Raw genomic sequence first — 9,592 nt, 5'->3', positions numbered from 1 at the left:
AGCGACGGAGAATGTTTGTTCAAGTGAAAAAATGAGGTAAATTTAATCTTACTGTTTTTTTTTTCGGGCCAAGGTGTTTCTGTATCGGTTAGTAAAATAAATTCATTACTAAATCGCAATTTTCTCCCAGGCGAGAACTCATCACACAAAGGACGATGGAAAGAGCTTTTCCTTTCCAACACTGATGTTGAAGGCATTTAAATTATTATAATTATCTCTTTGCACGATACGTAGCTAATAGACTCATCCAGATTACTCGTATTATGTAGAGCTTTTTTATTCGCATTTTTAAAAAACTAGCTTTTCTCCCAAAAAACCCCAATTGTCCCACAAAAAGTCTCCCTCGCCTTTACATAGATGGAAATCTATACGCTTTTTATCACCTAATTTACTTTAAATTCACACACTCTACGTGAAATACACCCGCCCACTGGATAAGAAAGTAAGGAAACTAACACAGATAGGAAACAAGACGGCCCCCGAACGCCACGTGTCATCGAACACGCCACGCCACAGCACACAATATTACCCATTTTTGGCGGTGGTCGTTAGCGATGGCAGCGCATTTCTAGGGCACTTCTTGTAGAAAGGCAACATACACACACACACACACTGGGCAACAAACTGTGCTGGCTGGGATTAGTGCACACGCTGTTGTACTAGTCCTTCCCGCGATACCCAAGCACCGCATTGTAGACATGGTTGAGCTTCTGCAGGAGCATTTCCTTCACGAAGTGCGCATTGCGGCTGTTGATGAAGCCAACGATCAGGAGCAGCCCCACGTACCCGCCGATCAGCACGAACCCCTTATTGTTGGCAATCCACTGGATGAAGCGGCTCGGTGGGTGACGCATCTGGTACGACGGTGGTCTGACCGGCAGGGCGTACAGTGGATCGACGGTCGATCCATGCGGTCCGGCGGATGTGGCAGTGTTGTTGTTGTTGTTGTTGTTGTTGGTTTCTTTGGTGGTTCCGTACAGAAGCAGATAGCGCACCTGCACCAGTTCGTTGTTTTTCACTAAAATGTAACGCTCCGGGAAGCTTCCATTGCCGGTGAACGATGTGCTCATGATTGCGGATGGTCCATCGGAGGAGGGTGTGGCGTGCGGTGTCGTTCCTTCACCCGTTCCCGGCAACTGTTGTGTTTCTTCTACAAGAGGCAAAACACGTTAATAGTTGAATAAACAATATCAACCAACTCAAACCTTACCTTGACTCTTCACGTAATTTGGATTGTCCACGTACTCGCACAGCGCAATGCAGGCCAGATGTGTGCCGAGCGTCGACCTCGACCAGCCCGACCCGTTCGGCGAGAACATCTGGCTCACCTGCAGTTCCGCCGACAGATAGATGCCCTCCCCGAACAACGACACCTTGTTCAGGTGCTGCTGCAGCCCGTAGTGCAGGATGGAGTGGAAGTTAAACAGCCGACTGCCGTGAAATGCGTGTCGTGTGCGGAACTCGGTCGCATGGTCCTGGAATGCCCGTTCGCTCGAGTTGGTTTCACGGTACACCACCTCGAAGATGTGGCTCGGTTGAGCGTATTTGGCGTAGCACGGACATTTGGCGAGCACCTCATCGTGCTGGGCTTTCGGGACGGTTCGCAGCGCCGGACGGGCCTGTCGACAGAGGATCCAGTGCAACAGTCCCACCGTCTGCTCGTCGAGCGCGGCAAGCCCTGCCGGAAGATCGGCAACCGGTGGAATCGTCTCCAGTACCCGACACTGACGTGGTGTTTGCGGAGTGGTGAAAGGGAAAGAGTTTGGTATAAGATAACGTTGCTGGGATTACGTTTTGTGTACTGTGGATAGGTCGTGAATACGCACACAAACACACACACACGCACACAGCTACACATTGAGCGCCGCCAACTGTGATGATTTTTTTGGCCGAGACTTACCAACTGGTCGATGCTTTTCTCATTGTTGGTGATGAAATCCGGCGGAAAGGGCTGTAGGCAGGAATCGTACCGGAACGATTTGGCTGCAGAAATGAACAGCGACAGCCGCAGATCGGTCGCTGCCGGGTCGTGGATGATCGTTTTCAGCACCAGCAACCGTTTGGCTTCGAGGGACAATGGAGCCGGTTCCATCTCGATGCGAGGTATGGTGTTTTTGAAGCGGTTGCGTTTCACCACACCAAAACGGGCAGACTAAATGCGGACGGAGCGGAAAATGAACTGATTTGTTCGTTCAGCAAACATAGAACACGTACGGGCAATCTAAACAACCACGAAATGCTACGAGGCGCATCAGGAGGGCGAAGATACGGCGTATTCGATATTTGATAACAGTTGTGTGAAATATAAACAGCCAAGCAGGCAGAGTGACCAGAATTACCGATTTATCTGTATTCCTACCTGTATTTTCAGATCGACACTTGAGAAAGGCCTCATTCGTGTGACCGCTATGGATCCAATCTGATGCATCTTGTTTGAATAAAAAAGGATGGATTTTCTCGTGCAGATTGGCATTCCCTCCTCCCTCCGCTTAACACTTCAAATATACCGAAAACTACCGATACAAAATGAAACTCCTACCGAATACTTACGATAAAATATTGACGTTCCTACTGAAAACCGCCGAGAAAATCTGGCCACACTGTTTTTGACGTTCGAATAATGCTGCATCTCGCTCATTTTCTCTACCCGTCCTTTACTCGCCTACAGTGCTCGCATCGAAGTGAGCCCCCCTTCCTGGCTTTCTAGGAGCTCTGATCAAACAACTAGTGGTGGGAGCTCGGAATCGGACCTACCCGATTCCGATTCCATGTTCGGAATCAATTCTGGAACCAATTCCGGAATCAATTTCGATTCCGGATCTACTATCTGGATTCAATTCCGGAAAAATGCGGAGCTAGCCGGAATCGTTTCCCACAAAAACTTGCTTGTGTGAGATTGTGTGTGTGAGTGTGAGTTATATTTTGCCATGCGTGTAAGCATGTATGCGTGAAAACGCTGTGCTTTAAATTTTGCTCACAGTCCAAATGCACTCTGATAACGCCAGTAGAAATGTAAAAGCAGTGATAATAATAAATTCCGTGCAATAACGATAGCTTTAAGTTGCGACAGAAAGTCCGCAAAGGTATTCAGCGCAAACAAACGCCTTTTGTTGAAATACTGCGAGGAGTTGGAGGAAGAACGCGCCGCTTAAATGGTAGCACTTTGTCAGGAAAGACAACGGAATGCTGCTAAAACTAAACACGCTAGCATAGCCCTCGATGATGACGCAACTTCTACACGTTCACCATCATACTCTCGTTCCAACTGGAGGCATGTTTGTCTAGGCGGCAACAACATGTTGTTTGAAAATGTTGAATCAAACAAACGGTAATGTATTGCATTCTCAACGCTTAATTTATATGAAACGCAAATCACTTTCTTTACTTATTTAATATTTGTTTTGTCTTTATTTAATTACAGGTAAATGCTGCAAATCTCCGCGATAACCGTTTTCGTGTTTAACTGTACCAGTTAAAGGGAATGCAGAAAAAGTCCTTTAAAATAAACTGTGATAAGGCTTTTTCGTTACTTTCTTCTAGATTCGCTCGGAAATGATGTTTCCTATCGTTATTGTTGGCCATGTTCCCATTTTATACTTAAATAAGGTCCATTTTTTATAAAATAACGTCACACAAAATTAGCTTTTGTTTCTCATCAAAAAACCATAGCTATGAATCACAAATGATCTCGACGGCATCGTCCATCGATAGAGGAACGTCTAATTTACGAACACACAAAATCTTGACGCTTTCAACACACTTGATCACACACAAATCCACAATTTCAAGCGTATCGAGTACTAATCGAGCAGATATGGAAAATAATTTCGAGCAAATGTCACTTGGGCCGTTTCTCCACTCATTGCGCCAACAATTTAGCTATCGATTGCTTACCGGGAATTGCTTACCGGGAACGCCTCGTTTGACAGCTCACCAACGGCATATAAACAAAGCAGCTCTTTCTCTTGTCATTGTACACACAGATTGTTCGGAGAATTCGCACTCCTTACTAGTCGGCTGTTCTGGGACGTGGAAAAGTGGAATTGATTTGAAATTATTGTGAAATTGCACCAAAAACCACCATGCCGCAATCGGATCTGTTCGGGCTGGAGATGCTGTGGAAGCTTGAGAGCGCCAACTTGGCGGATAAGGCCGACGCGATGATGCTGTTTGTGCACTGGTTCCTAGTTCGTAACGGATTCCGTAACGTTGGCGTTGGGGACGATGTGCGTACACCTTCCGTGTAATGGCGGCCGGCGAGATCATTCCAGCGACGTTGTGACGTTTCAATCTCATCCACAGAAAACGCTCAACAACGCCGTCGACCAGAGCGAGTTGCTGCCGGAAGGATGGAACGGTAACAACAAATCGTACGCGCTGCGCTACATCATGAACAACGAGCTGTACATCCTGCATGGAACACTCTCGAACGATACGATGATTGTTAATTTGCTGCAAGCGCAGTCACTGCAGGTGTCGAATGCGGCCTTCAATCTGGACAAAACGATCACCTCGTTCAACGACAGCAACTTGACGAACGTGGTGGTCAGCATCGATGATCAGATCACCCGGCTGCAGACGGAGCTGATTAAACCGCTGTGCGATGGTGGATCGAAAAGCTCCAGCACGCAGACGCTAATTTCTTCGTCGCCTAGTCCTGCCCAAGTAAATGTTGTGCCAGCGGGCGGTCCCAGGCGTATTGAGGTGCTGCGTCCCAGCGGACTGCTGCTGCCATTCGGTGGTGGTGGTGTAGGTCGGGGCGATCTCAACCCGCTGGGAGGTTTTGTTGGCGGCGGTGGCGGCGGCGGTATGCTAATGGACCCAATGAACATGAGGTAAGTGCGGGAAAAGGGAACTTCATAGAACCGTGCAAATACCGACGAGTTATTGCTATTTCACAGGCCCGGCAGAGCGGATCCATTTCTGCCCGGAGCGCGCATCGATCCGATGGGCCCGTTTCCTCCCCGTGTGCAACGCCCCAACCCGAATCCGGACCATCTTCCCCCACCCGGGTACGACGATATGTTTATGTAAGGGGACGAAGCGTTTGCCTATATTTCGTTTCCATTAATCCTTTTAAGTTTCGGTTACACACACTGTGTGGAGTTTGTTAATTCTTAATTCGAATATAAAATAAAAATACGTTTCAACGTACCGCAATTGTATGTTTTTTTTGTTCATTTTGTGTGTACGAGCCTATCGTACGTTAGAGTGCTGGCAGCTCACTGCCGTCGTCTTGGTCCAGCCGAAATAGCTGCGCCAGCTGCTCTACGGTAACATCCTTCGACCACCATCGTCCACTCCGATCGCCCTGAATCGTCTCGTGGATCGTCGTCTCGATCGTGTTCAGCATAATGAACCGATGCACGAACGTGGGCCGCGTCTGGCCGATACGATGCACGCGCCCGATTGCTTGCATCTCCTCCCCGGGGTTCAGTATCGGCTCGACCAGAAACACGTGCGTCGCCTCGGTTAGATTCAATCCCTTCGAACCAAAGCGCAGTGGCAGCAGCAGGCAGGTAATTCCCTTCGCCGGATCCTTAAAATCTGCCACACACTGATAGAATTTGGCCGACTTTTCGCGCAACGTGATATCGTTCGCGGCGAGCGCCACACCCACCTCGGTCAGTATCGGTTCCCAGTGGGAGAAGATGACGATCTTAACAGACGGATCCTCCGCTACCAGTTCCAGTGCCGTTTGCACAATTTTGGATACTTTGTTGGAAAAGTTGCCCCGGATCTTGTGCACTGGATCGATTGGCTGCACGTACTGGATGCTGTTTGGGTGAAAAGGAGGGGATTTTAGACCAAAAATCGAACTGGAACATGGTTCAAAATTGCCTTACTCTTTCACGTGTTGCTCATGCCGGCAGATACCACACGTGGTCATGTTGCCTTGCGCTCGAGCTAGCTGGAAAATGCGCATCAAACAGATGCTACACAGATGATGACCGCACTGCAGCACGGCATACCTGCCCTCCGGGATGCTGTGACAGATGGGGCATGGTTCGAGCTCCTTCCGCGAGCCAAGATGTTCGAGATACTTGCGCGTACCCTTCAGCCGTACGAAATCACGCTCTGCCTCCGCTTTTGTGAGCTGCAGCTCGGCCAGCGTATCGGCCAGTTCACATTCCAGTACTTGCAATGGGGATGGTTTTTTCTTCTTCTTCTCTATCTCGCGCCGTTCCGCTAGTGTGAGAAGCTGCAGGCGAGACTTACACATGGTCAGCTCGTCGTACGCAGCGACGGTGTAGTTAATCTCTACCCAATACTGTGAGTACTCCTTAAACTCGACCTTAGCGCGCTCGAGAAACGCAATGAACCGATCACTTTCGACGATCGTGTCCTGCGACAACATCTTGCTCCATACGGTACTGTCCTGTTCCAGTCGCTTTGCATACGCATGTATTACTGCAATGGGGGAATGCGAAAGAAATGTATTTTAAGGGGGTAATAGAAACCACTTCTAACACACGCACACATCCACTTACGCTTAAGTACTGATTCTTGTCGCGAAACCTGCCACAATCCGCCGGTGGCGACTTGGGTCTTTCGAATTTGGAACAGTGCCGATTCCAGCTCATTCAGCTTGTCCTTTACCTTGCACAGTAAGCAAACGGGTGGACCCGGTAAGCCCTTCGCTTCTTGGCGCTCCTTCTTGCGTACTCCGAACTCGTCCTCTTCGAACAGGGCCGGATCGAGATGGCACGCGAACGCCGTCCGTACCAGCCCATCGATTCGGGCACGTGCCTCCTGCGACCAGTCCGTCCTGTCCGGTTGCAAATACTCCACAAAGAAACCCAACGATTGAAAGCCCTTCACAAGGGAACTGCGCCGTTCGAGCAGCCCATCCAACCAGTTCACAAGCCACAGGTCAAGCGTTCGCCACGAATTGACGCCCGTGTTACCGATCAAGCTTTGGTCGAGCAGTACGCGCGTTTGGATGGCCGAGTGACGCTGTGGACTTTCCTCGAACAGGGCGAACAGATCGCGCCACCATTCTCCCTCGAGCTGTAACCCCTGGGAGCTATCATTGCCGTTGATCAATTCGTCCACCTTTTCCGTCGCCGGACGGAGTGTAGCCTCGATCGAACGCACCTTGTTGGCGTACTGCTCAATGTAGCGTCCTTCCAGCTTGGAGCGTCGCTCTTCGTACGCAGCGATCTGTTCCGCCGTAAGCTGCGAGCTGGGACTTAGTTGCTCCTCAAAAGTGCGCACCAGATCGAGCAGATTGTGCAGCGCATGGATCTGGAGCAGTGAGTCCACACTGATCGCACCCTGATAGTCATCGGCGCACCGCAAACTTGCCTGGTACAGCCGAAATGCTTGATCGTAATGCTCCTGCAGGATCTCGACCGCCGCCATACCGTTCAGCGACGATACGACCGATCGCAGCTTGCCCTTGCACTCGTTAACGTTGGAGGCGATTAGATGCTCGTGCAGTTCGGCCGGCGTCATCAGCTTCTTCCCCTGCAGTGCCGACTGACCCACGCCCAACACGGACGGGATGGTGCAATCCTGCCGCAGCTTGCGCAGCGGTTCCAGCAGCTGATTCAGCGTGGCGATGTTCATCTGTGCCATCCGCTCGTTGGCTCCGATACGGCGCGCCTTCTCGTTGAATGCCTGCGCACAGGCGAGATGCTCGCAGCGGTAGAAGTAGTTCTGCAGGTCCGACATCTGGATGTGGTGGATGCGCTCGGTTTGCGGCGGAATGTCCAGCTGATCGAAGACGGAATGCTTGCACGTTCGCCACATGATGCGTGCCATCATCGTGAGCAGCGGTTCGGCATTGCCCTGCTGGAAGCGTTCCGCGTACGCTTTCCACGTGCGCCAGTAAGAGTACGGCTCGTAGTCCAGGAAGCTGACCAGCCCGTGCAGATTGTTGATTGTCTTTTCGATCGGCGTACCGGTCACGGCCCAGCGGTGCTTGGTCGGCAGTGCTTTGACCATCTTGGCCGCGTTATTGTTCACGCTCTCGACCATTTGCGCTTCGTCCAGGACGACGCGCCACCAGTGGATCATCATGAGCGGGGTGGACGGTTTCAGGAAGCGTTGCTCGTGCCGGGAGCTTCGAGCGTACTCCGGTACGCGATAGATTTCCGGACTGAGCACGGTGTAGTCCGTCAGCACGACGTCGTACGCAGCGAGATCCTGCGGGCTGATCCATTTGTCCGCGATGCCGTTGTAGATGAACACGCGAAAGTTCGGATCGGTCACGTGCTTGCGGATTTCGCTTTCCCACTGGTGCTTGATCGAGGCGGGCGATACGATGATGGTAGCACCGGATTTGACCATCGGTTGCGTACGCCAACACTCGGGACAGATGTACTGCTCGTTTGGCTGGGTAAAATGGTTCAAAACACACTTGCGATGCTGCAGCCGGCCGCACTTGCGGCAGGCGATTGTCTTCTTGGTCAGTGTGCTGGCACACAAGCACATCAGTTCACCTTCATTTTTTGTCGCCTTAAGTTTCACTTCGTTGGGCTCCTGGGGCTCCGAGGGCTCCTTGGGCGAGTCTTGTTTCTTCGGGTTCAGCAGCATTAGGCCTAGGATTTCGACCGTTTTGCCCATACCCATCTCATCGGCCAGTATACCACCAGCGGGTATTTTTGGGTTCGGTTTCTTATCGCTTATCGTACAGTCGTACAGATCCATGTAGAAGCTCACCTCTGGCTGGGCACGGCAACGAAGCAGAACGTACTGGCCGGGCAATCGATCGACGACGGTTTCCCGCTTTAGCAACCAACGGATCGCTTGCTCTTGGTACAAGCGCAATTCGGGGCGCAACAGTGGAATTACCAATTCCTTCGAGCTTTTATCACCCGCTTGCGTTCGGTGGCGCAATCGTAATTGATTGTAAAACTCTTGTATGGAGAGCGGTTCGTTGCTGTCTTCCTCCGGTGAGGTTGGTAGTTTCTGCGCCAGCTCCTCCTCGATGAACGATTGCCGGTCGATTTCTTCGAATAAAAGCTCAACCATGCGCTGCCTGTGCCGGATGCAGCCATCGTCGGTGGGCTCATCCCGCCCTCGCAATCGCAGGGTAATGGAGAGAGTCCAACCGTCTGGCTCGTTTCTCTCTATCAGCTGGTACTCCGGAATGCGTTCGACATCGCGTAGGATTGGTTTCACTTTCAATTGCGGGTCTAGCTGTGTGTACTTCTTGCCTTTGTACGTAAATGTTGGTCCCGCCGGTGGGATGCTGGATGTTGATGGTTCATCACTGTCGTCGCTTTTGGAGCTATCGGAGATTACACGATTGTTTTCCGACTTGTTCTTTGAAACAGCAATGTCCAACAAGCTGTAGCTCATTTCGTACGGTTCTTGTGTGGATTTCACACCAAAATGCTGCTGTAGATTTTTTCCGTATTCATTTCCAACCGCGGGAAGCCGACAACAGTTTTGTTTACTGACAAGCCCGTTGTAAACGTCACATTTCTAGGTACGACAATGCGCTGCAGAGTGTAAACGCCATGTTGGATTCGGTTCGAGCAGTGGCTGCTCGAAAATTCAAATTTCAGTTAGTTTATAGCAACGTTGAAATATTCGATCGTTATCTTACAACAAATAACTAAAAGAGGTTTCAGAGTCATTT

General features: G+C 50.5%; 3 protein-coding genes across 3 annotated transcripts; 1 reads left to right on the top strand and 2 right to left on the bottom strand.

Annotated features, from left to right (window-relative positions):
* Window positions 1-256: 256 nt before the first annotated feature.
* LOC120896755 (protein mono-ADP-ribosyltransferase PARP16-like) lies at window positions 257-2,311 on the bottom strand. The gene is made up of 3 exons (XM_040301163.1): window positions 1,901-2,311; window positions 1,211-1,724; window positions 257-1,150 (listed from the first exon to the last, which is right to left on the bottom strand). Exons 1-3 carry the CDS (start codon window positions 2,090-2,092, stop codon window positions 660-662), a joined length of 1,197 nt encoding a protein of 398 aa, XP_040157097.1. The 5' UTR covers window positions 2,093-2,311; the 3' UTR covers window positions 257-659.
* Window positions 2,312-3,951: 1,640 nt separating this feature from the next.
* On the top strand, window positions 3,952-5,160 carry LOC120895672 (proteasome inhibitor PI31 subunit). Its single transcript, XM_040299216.1, has 3 exons — window positions 3,952-4,226; window positions 4,303-4,835; window positions 4,902-5,160. Exons 1-3 carry the CDS (start codon window positions 4,083-4,085, stop codon window positions 5,032-5,034), a joined length of 810 nt encoding a protein of 269 aa, XP_040155150.1. The 5' UTR covers window positions 3,952-4,082; the 3' UTR covers window positions 5,035-5,160.
* On the bottom strand, window positions 5,145-9,408 carry LOC120895671 (E3 ubiquitin-protein ligase SHPRH). Its single transcript, XM_040299215.1, has 3 exons — window positions 6,492-9,408; window positions 5,847-6,411; window positions 5,145-5,777 (listed from the first exon to the last, which is right to left on the bottom strand). The coding sequence occupies exons 1-3, from the start codon at window positions 9,307-9,309 to the stop codon at window positions 5,207-5,209; spliced, it is 3,954 nt and encodes a 1,317-aa protein (XP_040155149.1). The 5' UTR covers window positions 9,310-9,408; the 3' UTR covers window positions 5,145-5,206.
* Between the last annotated feature and the right edge of the window lie 184 nt (window positions 9,409-9,592).

This window comes from Anopheles arabiensis, chromosome 2, assembly GCF_016920715.1.
Source record: "Anopheles arabiensis isolate DONGOLA chromosome 2, AaraD3, whole genome shotgun sequence".
Taxonomy (NCBI): domain Eukaryota; kingdom Metazoa; phylum Arthropoda; class Insecta; order Diptera; family Culicidae; genus Anopheles; species Anopheles arabiensis.
This window is presented reverse-complemented; position numbering and strand designations above follow the sequence as displayed.